This window comes from Mus caroli, unplaced genomic scaffold (genome assembly GCF_978045245.1).
Source record: "Mus caroli unplaced genomic scaffold, Mus_caroli_1 scaffold_11, whole genome shotgun sequence".
NCBI lineage: Eukaryota > Metazoa > Chordata > Mammalia > Rodentia > Muridae > Mus > Mus caroli.
In genome coordinates, this window is record NW_028227266.1 from 18,965,044 (window position 1) to 18,981,495 (window position 16,452).

The 16,452-nt window shown below is 53.5% G+C and overlaps 2 protein-coding genes across 6 annotated transcripts in view; one reads left to right on the forward strand and one right to left on the reverse strand.

The window, feature by feature from the left end:
- The first annotated feature begins 249 nt into the window (after positions 1 to 249).
- On the forward strand, positions 250 to 11,572 carry Prkcsh (PRKCSH beta subunit of glucosidase II). Of its 3 annotated transcripts, none has more exons than XM_021171569.2 (18): positions 250 to 338; positions 649 to 787; positions 927 to 1,043; positions 1,757 to 1,852; positions 1,952 to 2,009; positions 3,762 to 3,879; positions 5,464 to 5,593; positions 7,379 to 7,463; positions 7,751 to 7,829; positions 8,398 to 8,484; positions 8,668 to 8,826; positions 8,899 to 8,995; positions 9,271 to 9,340; positions 9,502 to 9,591; positions 9,965 to 10,039; positions 10,123 to 10,222; positions 10,315 to 10,465; positions 11,238 to 11,572. In XM_021171569.2, the coding sequence occupies exons 2-17, from the start codon at positions 709 to 711 to the stop codon at positions 10,459 to 10,461; spliced, it is 1,587 nt and encodes a 528-aa protein (XP_021027228.1). In that variant the 5' UTR covers positions 250 to 338; positions 649 to 708; the 3' UTR covers positions 10,462 to 10,465; positions 11,238 to 11,572. The 3 variants fall into 3 exon arrangements, with proteins under 3 accessions (XP_021027228.1, XP_021027231.1, XP_021027229.1); XM_021171572.2 differs by having other exon boundaries at positions 8,668 to 8,805; XM_021171570.3 differs by having other exon boundaries at positions 258 to 342.
- Positions 11,573 to 13,430: 1,858 nt separating this feature from the next.
- Elavl3 (ELAV like RNA binding protein 3) overlaps positions 13,431 to 16,452 on the reverse strand; it is a 36,212-nt gene continuing 33,190 nt past the window's right edge. For 2 of the 3 annotated variants that reach the window (XM_029482043.2, XM_021172240.2), the window contains exon 7: positions 13,431 to 16,165. In XM_029482043.2, coding sequence (XP_029337903.1) covers positions 15,814 to 16,165 — 352 coding nt within the window. In that variant the 3' untranslated portion in view covers positions 13,431 to 15,813. The remainder of the gene's footprint in view (positions 16,166 to 16,452) is intronic. The other variant, XM_029482044.2, reaches the window with a different exon arrangement.

The window sequence follows — 16,452 nt, forward strand, 5'->3', positions numbered from 1 at the left end:
CGAGCGTAGCGGTCACGTGACGCCTGCGTGTTCGCTGGCAGGGGCCAGAAACCCGCCACTCCCAAGATGGAGGCACGTTACGCCGCCATTAAGCGATACACTTCCGATCTGTTCTCTCTAAGGCTAGGTCTTCATGTTCCTACTCAAGATGGCCACCTCAGCGCCAGCACACGCACTCTTGCCACTCCTAACATGGCGTCCGGGAGTTGCCGTTCGCCAAGCGGGATGAGCAAAACGGAAGTGACGTATCCGGAGCGTTCCGTTCTCTTTCTACTGCAGGAACCGTGGCTGCTGAGCCAACCTGGTGTGGTGGCTATTGACCTTTGCCTCTGCCTCGTGTAGGTGATGAAGTAGCGATGGGAGGAAGGCACTCTAGTTTCTTATAGGTTGCAGCAGGGTGGGTGGTGTGGAGGGATCGTAAATCCTTTGAGCCTTTGGCGGGAGTTGCCCATTTCACCCCTTTACCGAGAGACCTATGGTTTTGAGTTCACTTTGAGACTCTTCCACTGGCTCGGGGCAGAGAGACGCCCCCTGCCCTTGCACCTCCAACTCCGATTGAGCCCTCCTTTTCCGGAAGCAGTGGTGAGGCCGGCCTTGGGTAAGCTGCCTTCTCCCAACGATTAGATGCTTCTTCATTCTCTCCTACAGTGAGAGGCCATCGCGTATCTTCCTGCCGCAGGATACACTTCCGGTCTCGACCCGGACGGGATGCTGCTGCTGCCGCTGCTGCTACTACCCCTCTGTTGGGCTGTAGAAGTTAAGAGACCCCGGGGCGTTTCCCTCAGCAGTGAGTCTCTTCTTTGTGCATCGGGAGGGGCGTTTCAGCCTTTTCCCTCCGTTTCCCGTAGCATTTCAGCTGGTGAGTGAGTAGGACAGAGGTAATATTTATTTAAGATCTGAGCAGAGCTTCTTGTTTCCCTCACCAGACCATCACTTCTATGAAGAATCTAAGCCTTTCACCTGTTTGGACGGCACAGCCACCATCCCATTCGATCAGGTGAACGATGACTACTGCGACTGTAAGGACGGTTCAGATGAGCCTGGTGAGCGTTTGCATTTGCCCATTGTCCATTAAATGAGCCTGCTAAGCGCAGATGACCCAAAGAACTTGGATCACACCCTCCCGTTGCTTCCTGCTCAGTGAGCAGAAGCAGGCACAGAAACAAGATCCCTGTTGGCTTGGATTAGCTGAGGGGCAGTGTTTGTAGGTGCCAGTCCTGGTTTCCATTGCCTATCAAAGGAACAAATGTCCAGGTATATGACCAAGTCAGCAAATGTCATTGCAGGAACCACGAATGACTTTCAGGAGGAGGTGAGGTTTCGAGTCAGGAAGAGCCAACAGAAGACCCTCTCAGAAGTGGGAGGAGGAGGGAAACTGAATGGCCTTCTAGGGATTGATGAAGGCAAAGAGGAGTGGAGGGGACTTGCCTGGCCTTTTGAAGGGCCTCCGGAGAAGCTGGGGAATACTGGAGGATTGTGTTGCCGGCCCCTGAAGATACAGTTTCTTCTTGGTTGTGCTTTAGTTTATTTTTGTTCTGGAGACACAGTCTCCGGTGGCCCAGCCTGGCCTTGAGCACACAGTGTAGCTGAGAATGACCTGGACCACGGGCTATCCTGTGATCACCTCCTGAGTGCTGGGATTACAGACGTGCACCACCACACCTGAGTTACACTTATTTTTCTGGAGCCCCCACAAATAAATGTGGCATGTCTGGCGTGGGGAACACGAATCAAACTTTTTTTTTTTTTTCTGTAGGCACAGCTGCTTGTCCCAATGGCAGCTTTCACTGCACCAACACTGGGTACAAGCCCTTGTACATCCTCTCCAGCCGGGTCAATGATGGGGTATGTGGTAAGTGCAGTGCGGGTCCTCCCCGGATCTGGGGAAGGAGGTCGGCCAGCCAGGGGGAGGCCTCACCCACTCTGATCTTGGCCCTTACCTTTGCTTCAGACTGCTGTGATGGCACAGACGAGTACAACAGTGGCACGGTCTGCGAGAACACCTGCAGGTGGGTGGGGCCCCCTGCCCCCTGCCTGGAAGTCGGGCTGTTTCCCTGTCCACTTACTTTTTCAGCTCGCTTTTGCCTTTTAAGATTGTCACTTACTGAGTATGGCAGCACAGGTCCCAGGCCCAGTACTAGGCAGGCAGGTTTACTTTCATGTTATGTGCATGAGAGGTCAGGGGAGGGCATGTGACCCCCTGGAGCTGGAGTGAGAGTCCAGACTCAGTTCCTCTGGAAGGAAGATCAGCGAGTGGCTCCTCCCTAGTTTCTTTAGAGATGCAGGCTCTTCCTCTGGGGGCCCAGTCAGCGCCTCCTTCCTTAACCTCCTGTAAGCGTGCGCCCCCACAGCTCTTTCCATTCTTTTGTGAATCCAATGGCCATGCCCCTTGGGATCCCCACATTACCAGAGTTCCCTCTAGGTCTGAGGTAGCTGAGATTGTTTACCTGTTTATAAATGGGAGATGAGGGTGAAGGCTTGTAATCACAGCTCAAGAGCACCCTTGGCTTACATAGTGAGTCTGAAGCCTGGCTCGCCAGAGAACCTGTCTCAAAACAAACAGACAAACAAAAACCCTGGACAAAACGAGACAGTAGGTGCAGGAAGACAGATGACTCGTGTTTGTGGCAAATTGAAGCTGAGCTCTAGTTGGGTTAAAGTCTCAGAACTTGTTTTATTTTTCAGCCTCTTTTTTTACGTGTTTGTGTGGTGTATACATGTATAAGTGTAACGTAAGCAAGCACACGTGTACAGACGTGTGCATGCGGATGCTGACAGGACACGTTGGGTTTCTCGCTCTCTTTCCCTCTTTATTCCTTGAGACAGTCTTACACTAACTCTTAAGCTAGGCTGGTTGCCAGCAAGCTCTAGCAATCCCCCGTCTCCACCCCACCTAAGGCTGGGGTTCTAGCTGTATGGCCACAACTAGCTTTTTGTGGCGGGTGCTGGGGATTTGAACTCAGGCCCTCAAGCTTACATACCATGCTTTCTTACTCACCGAGCCATCTGCCCAGCCCACTTTGCTTTTTGAGAATGCTGTCAAGCTCCTCTTGGGTGGCCTGGAACTTGTAGATGACCATTCCACCCCTCCTCCAGTTACTGGGAACACAGCTATATGCTGCCCTATTGGGCTTTGATTTATTTTGGGGGGCTCATGGAGCCCAGACTAGCCTCAGGCTTGCTTGGCTGGCTGTTATAACCGTGAATTGCTGTTCTTCTTGCTTGTCCATTTTGAGTTCAAGAATTACAGATGTAATTGTCAACACACCTGACAAATCTCTGGCTCTTGGTTTTGGTTTTGCCTTTTTGATTTGTTATGAGACAGGGTCTTACTCTGAGGCCTTGGCTGGCTTGGTGCTCACCACATAGCCCAGGCTGGCCTCAAACTCACAGAGATCTGGCTTCCAAGTGCTGGGGGTTAAAGGTGTGCTCCTGTATGACCAGCCTGAGCCTCTGGGTTTTATTCTTCCACCTCTTGGTCACTTTGGGGTCTAACCTCCAAACCTGTCCTCACCACTTCCTGTAGTCCTAAGGACAGGCAGCTTTGTGTGCTCTCGTCTTCTCAGGGACAGAGCCGAGGCCTTCTTGGTCAGAAGCACCTGGAGGGGCAGGCTGAGGGGGGTTCTTTCTGTAACTTCCCTTTTTCGCCATTGTTCATGGGGAGGATGTGGCTGGAGCTGGCAGGTCACCCAGCCTTCTGGAAAAGGAAAACCAGCTGGGGCCTAAGTGTCTTTAGTGGTATTTGTGTGTGTCAACCCCAGAGAGAAGGGTCGCAAGGAAAGAGAGTCCCTGCAGCAGCTGGCGGAAGTCACCCGAGAAGGGTTCCGCCTGAAGAAGATACTCATTGAGGAGTGGAAGACAGCCCGGGAAGAAAAGCAGGTGAGGGACCAGAGAGATGTGTGGGTACAGCCTCTTGGGCCTGGGGTCTCTGAGTGATGGGCAGGCAAATGCGGTAGAGTGTACGTTGGATGTTGGGCTGTGATGAGCTCGTATCTGCCTTGGTTCATATTGAGTGGTTGGCTGAGCATTTCCCAAGTGTGCAGCTTCCAGCTAATAAGACAGAAGTGTTAACTCCTGGAGACAGACAGATCTCTTTGTACCCTCAGCCCCACTGTTTGTAACCTGGGCTAGTGGTTATCAATACCCTAGTTCTGGGAAAAGCTCTCAAGCTTAATTTTAATAGAGAATGCTATATTGACTCAGGTCGTAAGCAAGCCCAGTGTGCAAAAACAGGACTCCAACTCTTGTCTGTCCAAGAGAGATTGCAGGCTCTTCTCTCCCACTCGTGGGATTAGAAAATATCTTTGAGTTGAGGAGGCTGGCAGGCCCCTGCTAAGTTCAGTGGGCAGTGATTGCCCTTTCAAATCCTGGGCATCTGGGGAGCCCAGTTGATGAGGTTAGTTCTGTGTAACAGTTACCTGAGGGGAGGGGAGGGGAGGGGAGCAGGTCCTGGTCCTGACCCTGGCAGGAAAGCATCACACAAGGGCTGAGGCAGCTAAGACCTGGCACCCAGACCTTGCCTGGGCTACTTTTTGTTGTCACTTTCCCCTCACCCCCCTTTAAATTTATTTATTTTGAGGCATAGTCTCACTCAGTGTGTGGCTCTGGCTGCCCACAAACTCACAGAGCTTCACCCGCCTCTGCCTCCTGAGTTCTGGGATTGAACGCTTTCAGCACCATGTGTACATATCAATTTCTTTTATTTTTGTCTTAAAGATGGAACCCAGGGCTTTGTACAAGCTAGGCAGACACTCTGGTAGCAAGTAACAACCCCAGCCTGCCTGAGACAACAAGAGAGTTGTACCACTGAGCCACACTCCCAGCCCCCACTGGGGAATTCTAGGTTGGGGTCTCCACTGAGCCACACCCCAGTCTGTACTCTGGGGCTCGAAGCAGGTGCTCTGCCCCGTTCTGAACCCAGCCCTGTTGCTTCTCAGAACATAAATAGACATCCAGGGTGTACTGGGTGCTGTGCAGGTTAGAACCAGACCTGTGCCTGCCTCAGGAGTACTAGAAGTCACAGGATGCTGATGGAGAGGGAAGCTCAGGGTATCTAGAGCTTTCTTGCATGGTTACCCTCACCCATCTCGGAGGCAGGAAATGAAAATTTCCCAGAGGAGGGGCTATCTTAACTTGAATTGGTAGGGTAATTTAAGTCAGCCGTGGAAAGTATTACAGATCAAAAGAACTGAAAATGTGGGGGTGGGGGTCTGAATGTTGTCCTTGAGTTTCAGGGCAGGAAAAGTGACTTGTGGAGAAAGTGAAGTTTAAGTGATGGGGTGGGACAGGTGGGCCTGATCACACAGGGCGTCATGGCCTGTCTGCATCAAGCTCTGGGCTCTTCAGAGAGCCACCGGGAACCAGTCTCACCCTGGGATGTGGGTGTGTGGGGAAGATCTTGGGGCTGGAAGACAGGGCAAAGCTGAGGTAGAGCCTGCCTCTCGCCTGCCACTTTTTCTGCAGAGTAAGCTTCTTGAGCTTCAGGCTGGAAAGAAGTCTCTGGAAGACCAGGTAGAAACACTGCGGGCAGCGAAAGAAGAAGCAGAGAGGCCAGAGAAGGAGGCCAAGGACCAACACCGGAAGCTGTGGGAAGGTATGCTGTGGGGAGGCTCAGGCCTGGGGACTCGGCGTCCTGAGGAGCTGCCCCTGACATGGGCCCGTCCTTAGCCGGGTGCCCTTGCATCCCATCCTGCTTCTTGAGGCAGGGTATGCGTAGCCCAGGCTGGCCTTCAGTGCATATCCACGAGGAGGACCTTGAACCTGGCCCTGCAGGATGTTTCTGGTTTCTGGTTTGGTTAGGTGTTTTTTTTTTTTTTTTAACTGTCATGATGGCTCATCTCTGTGTGCCTGGTTATCTTTGTGTTGGTCATCAGACGTGGAAGCCATAGGGATGCGTGTTTTCGGCCGTGGTGAGAGGTCCTTTTCTAGAGATTATTTCCCCTTCGTCTGGTGCTGAGGACCTTCTCCTCCAGGGATGCTAAGCCCAAGTTGAGGGTTTGAGATTGTGACCTCAGGCAGTATCCAGGGAATGAATCTAGTGCTCCACAGATGCTTGGCCAGCCCGGGCCTTCCCACTCACATCACCCACCCCTCACTGAGGGATTCTGGGTAGGGGCTCTACCACTGTACTAAGCCTTCGGCCTGCACAGAGGCTGTATATGCATGTTTTCTCTGCTCTGGCCTCTCTGAGGAGAGGCCATGCTCCTGAGGTGTTGGAAGCGCTCCTGTTGTTGCCCCCACCTTAACTTTGATTTTGGTTCTGCTGACCCCAGCAGGCACAGCACCTGCCATCCTAGCCCCTGGAGGATTATAGATATCAGACCAACTTGACCTACATAGCGAGACCCTATCTCTAACAACATAGGGAGAGCCAGGCCTTGGGAACTACTACTGTTCCAGCCTTATGTGATGGATTAAGAATTCAGAGTCCCTACAAAGTGAGTTCCAGGACAGCCAGGGCTATACAGAGAAATCCTGTCTCAAAAAAAAAAAACCAAAAACAAAACCAGAATTCAGAGTCAGCTTGGCATAGTGGCCCACATCTTTAACCTCAGCACTCAACTCTGTGAGTTCGAGGCCAGCCTGGTCTACAGAGTGAGTTTTAGGACAGCCAGAGCTATATAGTGAGACACTATGAAAAACAGGAAAATTAGGAAGGAAGGAAGGAAGGGAGGAAGACAGACTTCATGGCCAGCCTCTGCTACACTAGCCTAGGGTAGATTAGACCCTGAATCAAGTTGGAAAAGACCAGATACCAAGGTGAGGGATGCTGAGAAGGGAAAGTGAGGGCAGGCTCCTGCTGGGACAAATCACTCATGGCCTTGCAGGCTCTGAGCAGTGAGCGGCGGTACTGGTTCAGATGTCCCTGATGGCCTCTGACCACTGTGAGGCTAAACATGCTGCTGTTCTGTCAGCTGTGCGGAGCTCTTCCAGGTGTGTGTCGCTGTTGTTGTCGCTGGCAGCTGGGGACACATCTGTTGGCTGCCCCAGCTTGCCCAAACCAGGCCTTCTCATAACTGCTCACCTCCTAGGCTTTATCCACTCCTCGCTTGACATCTGTCTGTCTGTCTGTCTGTGGGTGTGTAAGGATGAGAAGGTGTGTGCCGTAGTGCACATGGAGAAGTCAGGACAACCTGCAGGAGTCAGTGCCTGACTTCCACCATGTGGGGCTCAGGGTCTGAACTCAGGTCGTCGGGCTTAGCAGCAAGCTTCTGTGCCTGCTGAACCATTTCAGTGGCCCCTTAGCTATTTACCTTGTCCCTCAGTCCACCCTCCCTTGCAGAGGGCTCCGACCTTTGTTAATCCAGAACAGGGTTTGGAGGTGGTAGATCTGGCTCACTGTGGCACATGGTGACAAGAGTGTCCCCTCCACACACAGAGCAGCAAGCTGCTGCCAAGGCCCGGCGGGAACAGGAGCTGGCAGCCAGTGCCTTCCAGGAACTGGACGACAACATGGATGGGATGTAAGTGGGACTGTGCTGCCCACGGGGGCTCCTCCGGCCAACCAACCTGGCCTCAGCCTCTGCAAGTGAGGTCTGTCACTTGTCAGTCAGCACTGGGTGATTTTGAGGTGTTGACGAAGGTGAAAGTGGGTGGGGCAGGAATTGAGGGTTTAGATGTCTTCCAAGGCCATAGGTCTCTTGTAAGGGAGAATGGAGACTGACTGAGTCCTCCTGCCTCTCTCAGCCCAGCCCCCACTCTCACCTGTAGAGGTCCCAGAGGAGACTCACACTTCCTTGTCTGTGCTCAGGGTCTCACTGGCTGAGTTACAGACTCACCCGGAGCTGGACACAGATGGAGATGGAGCGCTGTCTGAGGAGGAGGCCCAGGTACCCAGCCTGTCCTTGTCTTGGGACTTGCAGAGATCATTAGCTTAGAATGAATTGAGGGTAAAGTGGGGCCAGGGCGGGCCAGCTGTGATCAAGAGCTGCTGCTGGCCTGAACTGTGGCTCTCCATGTCAGTGAGAGACAGATGATGCTGTCCGCGCACGGGTGGGACCCTGGACCAGTACCGGGCATTGCGGAGTCTGCTCCCATGCGTGGCCACCCCTCTGCCCTTCTGTGTGATGCCTCAAAGTGGGAGTCCCATATGTGCTGTCCCAAGCTCTGCCCCCTCTTCTTCCCTGCCACAAACTGGATCCTCCCTACTGCTTCTGGGACCTTGCCTTAGGGTATGGGCACTCTTGCACAGTGTCTCTGTATGCCTGTATCTTGTCCTAATGTCCCCTTACTTCCCAGCCCCCGGTGCCTCCTTTCTTGAGGGCTGTGCTCTCCCTCCTTCCTGGTCAGAGTACCTGCTCCTCTGCTGTGGCCTGGCCCCTCCTTGTGAGTGCCTGGGGCAGAGTGCATGTGCAGAGTGTGGAGGCCCTGACCCTGACCCCACCCCAACATATACAGGCCCTTCTCAGTGGAGACACACAGACTGACACCACCTCCTTCTATGACCGTGTCTGGGCTGCCATCAGGGACAAGTACCGCTCTGAGGTCTGTGGTGAGAGGAGGGGAAGTGGTCCTGCCCCCACCCCACAAAAATACCACCTCCTGTGCTGGCACCCAGTCCCCTCTGGAGGCCACCTCTTCCAGATGTGTGAACTAGTATCCCCAGCCATGAGATGAGCTTGCTCTCCAAGCCCTCAACGTTGGTCTTCACACTCCTGGGTCTGCTAGGTCCCGCCCACTGACATACCTGTTCCGGAGGAGACTGAGCCCAAAGAGGAAAAGCCACCAGTGTTGCCACCCACAGAGGAGGAGGAAGAGGAGGAGGAGGAGCCAGAAGAAGAGGAGGAGGAAGAGGAAGAGGAGGAGGTGCAGGGGGAGCAGCCCAAGGTGTGTGTTGGGAGAATGATGGGCAGATGGCTAAGTGGGACTGCTTGCTGACTGGCCTTGCCCCGTCCCCAGGAGGCTCCGCCCCCACTGCAGCCCCCACAGCCTCCCAGCCCCACCGAGGATGAGAAGATGCCGCCCTATGATGAGGAGACACAGGCTATCATCGATGGTGAGTGAGGAGCTGGCGGGAAGGGATCCAGCTCCCAGTCAGCAGTCAGTCCCTCCTGCCGTGAGCACCTGTCTATGCCGTGAGCGAGGGTGTGCTCCCGTCCCCTGCAATGCCTGGGTTCCCATCCCCAGGACTCCGCCTTCTTCATGGGCTGCACTTGTTTGTAACACCCGTAGCAGGCCTAGGGGCCATCCTTGTTGGGGACAGACCTAGAGTGTAAGAGGCAGCTGTCACATTCTCTGAACTGGGGCCCGCTTTGATCTCCTTTCCCTCAGCTGCACAGGAGGCCCGGAGTAAGTTTGAGGAAGTCGAACGGTCCTTGAAAGAGATGGAAGAGTCCATCAGGTATGGGCACCAAGGCTGTCTCTGCCCAGTCACAGTCACCACCGACTCCCTGGGGGAGGCGCCAGTCTGGCTCTGCTCACCATGCCCCCCACCCCCACTTGGCCCCTTCTGTGTTGGGCTCTCTTGGCCTTCCCCCTTCACCACTCAACCTGCTTTTCCAGGAGTTTGGAACAAGAGATCTCCTTTGATTTCGGTCCCTCTGGAGAGTTTGCATACCTCTACAGCCAATGCTACGAGCTCACCACCAATGAGTACATCCTGGCACTGGAGAGGGTGGGGGTGCAGCAGGGGCAGGGAGGAAGATGTGGGGGAGGGCACTGGGCAGACAAGAACTTACAGCTTGTATCTGCGCTCTCATCACTGAAGGGCAGAGGCAGGGGGGCTCCATCCCCAGCTCCTCTTTAGCCTGGGCACAGTGGTGCATACATGAGTGGGTGCAAGGAGGGTGATAAGTTCAAGGCCAACTTCAGCATATTTGAAGCTAGCATAGGCTACATGAAACCCTGTCCCAAAAAGGGGACACAGGCAAAGTCCAGGGGTGCCCTTTAGCCTGGATATTAAGGAGGCAGAGAAGGGCTGTGAGGCTCTTGACCCGGCACTCATCCCTGTCCTCCCTGCCCTTAGGTATGTCTACCGGCTTTGCCCCTTCAAACTGGTCTCCCAGAAACCCAAACATGGGGGCTCCCCGACCAGCCTGGGGTGAGTGGCTTGAGATTTGCTGCACTTCTCCTTGCTCCCACCCACCCTCTGGCTGGCACTGAGCACCCCTGCTCTCTCCCTAGCACATGGGGCTCCTGGGCTGGCCCTGATCATGACAAGTTCAGTGCGATGAAGTACGAGCAGGGCACAGGCTGTTGGCAGGGCCCCAACCGCTCCACCACAGTAAGTGCCTACCCAAGGTGGGGCCGTGGGGATCCAGGCCTGACCAGCCCAGCCCAGCCCACCTCCTGCTCCTGCTCCGTTCCAATCCCCAGGTGCGCCTGCTGTGTGGCAAAGAGACTGTGGTGACCAGCACCACGGAGCCCAGTCGCTGTGAGTACCTCATGGAGCTGATGACACCAGCAGCCTGCCCAGAGCCGCCACCAGAAGCACCCAGTGATGGGGACCATGACGAGCTGTAGCCTGGTAAGGACACTGCCTGGTCCAGAGTCCAGATGCTGCTGCCCTCCTAACCAGTCTCTGTGCAGCCTTGGTTACCCTGCCTCTTGCCATGTAGATCCACCTGCCTCTGCCTCTGCCTCCCCTGTGCTAGGATAAAAGGCTGTGCCTGATGAGCATCTTGGCAAGCTCTTGATTGCTTGCTTGCTTGCTTGCTTTGTTTTTCGAGACAGGGTTTCTCTGTGTAGCCCTGGCTGTCCTGGAACTCACTCTGTAGACCAGGCTGGCCTCGAACTCAGAAATCCACCTGCCTCTGCCTTCCAAGGGCTGCTGCGGCTTCTTTCTTTATTTTATTTTTTTAAATTTATTTTTATTTATTTATTTTATTTTATGTATGAGTACCCACTCCTTGTCTTCAAACACACCAGAAGAGGGCATCAGACCTCATTACAGATGTTTGTGAGCCACCATGTGGTTGCTGGGAATTGAACTCAGGACCTCTGGAAGAGCAGTCAGTGCTCTTAACCGCTGAGCCATCTCTCCAGCCCTCCCCCACTCCTCCCCAAGTGCTTCTTAAGAGAGTTTTGTTACATAGTCCAGGCAGTTGTCAGTCCTGCCTCTACTACAGCACGTGCCCGGGGGGTTGTGGTGCTGAAGGCTGAACCCAGGTGTGTTTGCGTGCTAGGCAGTCTGCCTGCCAGCTGAACCCCGCTGTTGTCCAGTGCTGGGGCTGACTCAGGGGCTTGCGCATGCTCTTGCAGTGACTCCATCCCAGCCCCATCTCTGTCTTCTCTCCTAGAACCTCAAGGCCTGCAACCAGTCTACTGATCCTGAAGTCTGCAGACCAAGGCCTGCCCACCCTGGGCTTCCTGGCCATCCTCCAGGTAGCAGGAACCCCGAGGGGCTCTAAGGCCCACTTCTGGCCCAGGCTAGCCAAGCCATGTTCCCAAGGCCCCAGTGGCCTCCAGAGATGAATAATGAACTCGCCTAGCTTGGATTCCTGAGGGGGTCAGTCCCTGCACCCCACCTCACCCCTGCCTCCCCGACTGGTGGGAGATAAATGGATGACTTGACCTGTGACCTCAGAACAATAAATGTGACTCGTCCACATTGTGTGGCCGTTTTTTAATTTCATTTTTTTCTGTTGGTTTCACTATGTAGTTCAGGCTAACCTCAGATTGTCTTCTGCCTTAGTCTCCCAAGGCATGGATGGGCCAGTAAGCCAGGCTAGGCCTGCCTTCTTCATAGGGGGTGAGAACTGGACAGGTGAGCGGACAGCAGGTGTGGAGTGCGCTGGAGACTGCTGTCAGCCTGACAGCACCCAAGTTGCCTAAGAGACAAGCCAGGGATGGAGCTGAGATCAGGCCTGCTGTAAGCACTCTGACCCCATAGCTATCTCTGCTTCCTGACTGCAGATGCACTGTGGCCTCAGGCTCCTGCCAGATGGACTGGACTCCCCCCCCCCCACAGTTTTTCAAGACAGGGTCTCTCTGTGTAGCCCTGGCTGTCCTGGGAACTCACTCTATAGACCAGGCTGGCCTCGAACTCAGAACTTCGCCTGCCTCTGCCTCCCAAGTGCTGGGATTAAAAGTGTGAGCCACCATTGCCTGGTGGACTGGAATCTTGAACTACGTCAGGCCCACATCTGTTCTGTCACATCTACAATGTTAACACTTGGGAAGCAACCATGTTCAGATCCTGCAGGACCACAGGCTAGCCAACAGTGAGGATGTCCAGCACCTACTAATAGTAGGCTTCGGTCAACTTCTGTTGCTGAGTGGAGGCCATCATTAGAGACCCTGGCCCAGGGACAGATGCCATCCTTCCCCGGTGTTCCAGCACAAAGGCCTACCACCCCGCCACAGTGGCACACAGAGCACCTGAGACTTAAGATTCTGAACTTTTTATTTTCTGGCATGAAAAGTACAAATAGTTAAAGAATCCCATGTAAAAGTCAGTTACCGCGGCCAGGCCTGGGGGCTCGGTAAGAAATGTCTAACGCAACTTGAAGTGTTCTTGGGTTCGGGTTGAGGTTTGGTTTTTGTTTTATGGTTTTTTTCTACAGTTCTTTATATCACCTCCAACATAGACTGTCATGTTTGAAACTTTCCCAATAAACAGGATGAAGGAAGGGTTAGAGGCTGAGCCCTCTTCCCACTGGCCCTGCCCCAACCCCCCAGGGACTTTGGAAGACCCAAGGGCCCCTCTCCCTGGGAGCCCCTGGCCTGGCCCTCTTGGGGGACTGGCCTCCAGGGAGGGGACCTGGCTGGGCTAAGCTTTGTGTCCTAGAAAAAAAAGTCCCCTCCTCCCAGTCTTGGAGGCAACAGGGACCTAGGCCTTGGTGGGAGGGGTGGGGGGAGGTGCCCCCTCTTCAGAGCCCATCCTCCCCCCAGGGTGGGGGACAAACCCAGCCCTTATTGCTCGGATGCCTCCAGCATGTGCGGAGGGCAGGGGAGACCCCAGAAACAGCAGGGGAAGAAGGGGCTGGACCCTCCTGGAGGTGAGGAGTCCCTGGCCTGCTGGGAGGGAGTGGGGAGTGGGAGGGCAGACTTAGAAACCACCAGAATAAATAGGTTCGGTGTATCGTGAGCAAGCTAGAGTTCACCAGCTAAATAGACAGAAAAACTTCTCAAGACAATAGCAAAACAATCCCGTTGAGAGCCCCGGGCACCGCCAGCTGTGGGGACCCCACCCCACCCCTCGGAGCCCATGGCACCCCCGGGGGGCACTCTGCTACCATTACTGTTATTAATAATCATTACTTTAATGACTCCACTTCCCCTTTGTATAAATAAATTAGGCATAACCACATCTCAGCAAAACTGAAAGAAAAGGAACAGCTCCCTTCAACCTGCAAACTCATGAAGGAACAGAAATATACACAAAGGTCCTTACAGGCCAACAAGGAGAATAAATAGTTAACACAGCAATAAGTTAAAACTACATGAAGCTAAATTCAGCAAAAAAGTACAAGAAAGTTAACTGGTGACAGTTTATCTTTTTTTTTTTTCCTTTTTTTTTTTTTAAATCGTCTTTGTGTGTGGTTTTTTTCTTTTTTCTTTTCTTTCCTTTTGCTATATTTCATCTTCTTTTTGAGTTTTCTTCCCTTCTTTTTTTTTTTTTCATTTTTTATTTTTTGGTCTTTTTTTAAAATTTTTTTTCTTTTTGTTCCTTGCAGCAGAAACTCCACAGACGGTTAAGAACAACACCAGGAGGGGTGGGGAGAGAGAGTTGGACGCTCAAATGGGGCCGTGGCCAGACACCAAACGCAGAGGACACCGGAAGAAAGCAACTAGAACCTAGAGTGTAGAGTGGGGGAGGGGCTTCACCATTCTTGGTTGTGACTGGGCCCACTGTGGGGTGGGTTGAAGGTTTGGGGCTCCCAGGGCTCCAGCCTGTGGCTTCTGTTGGAACTTGCATAAAAGAATGAAAAGTCAGGGTGTGGGGGGGGTATGGCTGCAAAATCCATTCAGAAGCCGGGCCGGGGCTCTCGAAGGCTGCATCCATGATTCCCCCACAATCCGGAAAAGACAAAAAAAAACCCAACAATCAAAAGAGGGCGACAAGTGGATGGGGTGGGGGACCCCTTGGGGGGGTCTGCTGGAGTGTGCTGGGTGCTTGCTTGCAGGTAGGGAGCACTCTGGCCCTACCTGAGGGAGGAGGACTGCAGACCTCTCCCCAGACCCAGGGACAGGGGGTCCTTTGGCCTCAGTGTTGTGGGGAGTGAGAGCCCCCTCCAGCCCACGGTGATGCCAAAGTAGAACGAGGTATCGTGTGTTTGGATGCATGGACGCCATGTGTGTACGTCTGTGTGTTGGGCAGCAGGGAGGCCCCTGGTGGGCTAAGGAGTTTGTGTAGAGAACCCAAGGGTGGGGCTTGTTGGGGACCCAGGGAGAAGTGGTGAGACCAGCCTGGCTGGAGGAAGTAACTGGGCCAGGGGCTTAAGTAGGAACACCTTGTCTGGGCCTATAAGGATGCTGTGGACATGGGCTTTTGTCCCTGGGTGTTGTATGCTTCTAGGTGACCTATTTGGTTTTGCATTTTGAGAGAGGGTCTTATGTAGCCCAGGCTGACCTTAAACTCACTATGTAGCCAAGGCTAGTCTTGATCTGATCTGACTCTGCATTTGAGCACTAGAATGAATGAGGTCTGTGTGCCACACCAGGTTTATGCAGTGCTGGGGAAGAACCCAGGCTTCAGGAAAGCTAGACAAGTGTCCTACCAACTGAGCTACATCCCCAGCTCTCACTGGGGACTGGCATCCAGATTCTTACATCCAAATGGATCTGTCACAGTGGATTTCACACATCACATGGTTTTGTGGACAAGCAGCCAACGTCTGTATCTCTGTTTATGCAGCGCCAAAGGTCTGTCTGTGTCTCCGTTCTCTGGTGTGGATTTGGTCATCCTGAATGTATCCTGAAATGTTTCTGTATCTATGTGTTGTGTATCTGTGTCTCCAAGGTCCAAGTGCATGTCCTTCCTTTCCTGTGGCCATGTTTGCTTATGTGCACGCGTGTGTGTGTGTGTGTGTGTGTGTGTGTGTGTGTGTGTGTGTATACCTGTGATGCTGGCCCTATGGACTCTCAGCCCTCAGCCCTGCTCCCTGCACCCCTGCCCCAATAGTTGGTAAACATAACTTGCCAAAATAGTTTCTTTTTTTTTTTTTGTCTTTTTTTTTGTGATTTTTTTTTTCAAGTTCAAGAATCCCCAGTAAAAATTCTCCACGAGGTCTTTTTCCCTTTTTACAAAAATAGAGTTTTTCTTCCCCTCCCACCCCACCCCACCCTTTTTTTTTTCTGCTTCCTGCTCTGCCCCAACTCTGCTCCCTGTTCTCTGCTCAGGGACTGGGGCGGGGGATGGGGATGCCCACACCCCTCTTTCATGTTTTTTTGTTTTTTTGTTTTTTGCCGTTTTGGGGATTTTTAAACCTGTTCCCTCCCCTTTCTCTCGGTATAGGACAGGCCTGGGCAAGGGAGGCCTGAGTAGGGCACCATTGTGTCCCCTAAGCCATCCCATGCAGGGTGGTGAGGGTGAGGTGGGATGGGGGGGTCTCCTCTCTGCTTTCTTCTTTTTGTTTTAGCCGAAAAAAGAAACAAAAGCCATCACCATGAACCAAACCAAGAAGAGAGAGTGAACAAGCCCCAGCCTGAGGTGGGGAAAGCAAGGAGAACAGGGTGGGGACACCCTTCCCTCAATTCCCTGCAGACCCTCCCCATCCGGATGCTCACCCTGTGGTGTTTATGCAGGTGTATGGGTCTGCCTGCTCTCGAGATTGCGCACACTCTCTCTCTTTTCCTCTCTCTCTCTCTCTCTCTCTCTCTCTCTCTCTCTCTCTCTCTCTCTGCTGCCCGGGGAGGGAGGGCGATAAATGCTCAGGCCTTATGCTGCTTGCTGGTCTTGAAGGACACCTGCAGCACGCGCTCGCCCAGGCGGTAGCCGTTGAGGCTGGCGATGGCCATGGCAGCCTCATCGTAGTTGGTCATGGTGACGAAGCCGAAACCCTTGCACTTGTTGGTGGTGAAATCTCGGATGACCTTGACATTGGTGACCGCCCCAAAGGGTCCGAAAAGCTGCCACAGCACGCTCTCATCAGCTTCTGGGGACAGGTTGTACACGAAGATGCACCAGCCAGCGCCTGCAGCGCCTCCGGACAAGCCCACGCCCGCCAGGCCACTCATGCCATCGATGGCGATTGGGGAGAACCTGGCGATGAGCGACAGGGGACTACTTTGGGGGTCACGCGGGCTCTGCCCTGGTCCCCAGCATGCCTCCGACTCCCCCACTGGGAGATCTTCATACCATGTGTGCTACACATGTAAGACCCTTGTAGCCTCTTAACTTGGTTGTGACTCCATTACCTGTCTTTGACCCCACTGAGACACCAGTCCCTGACCTGCAAAGATTCTTTACCTTCAAAGCTCTCCAAATATCAACCACCCATGATCCTAAGTGCCATCTTTATCCTGATCTCATGACCTTTGAACCAACCTTCCCTAGGGACACCTTTTCAC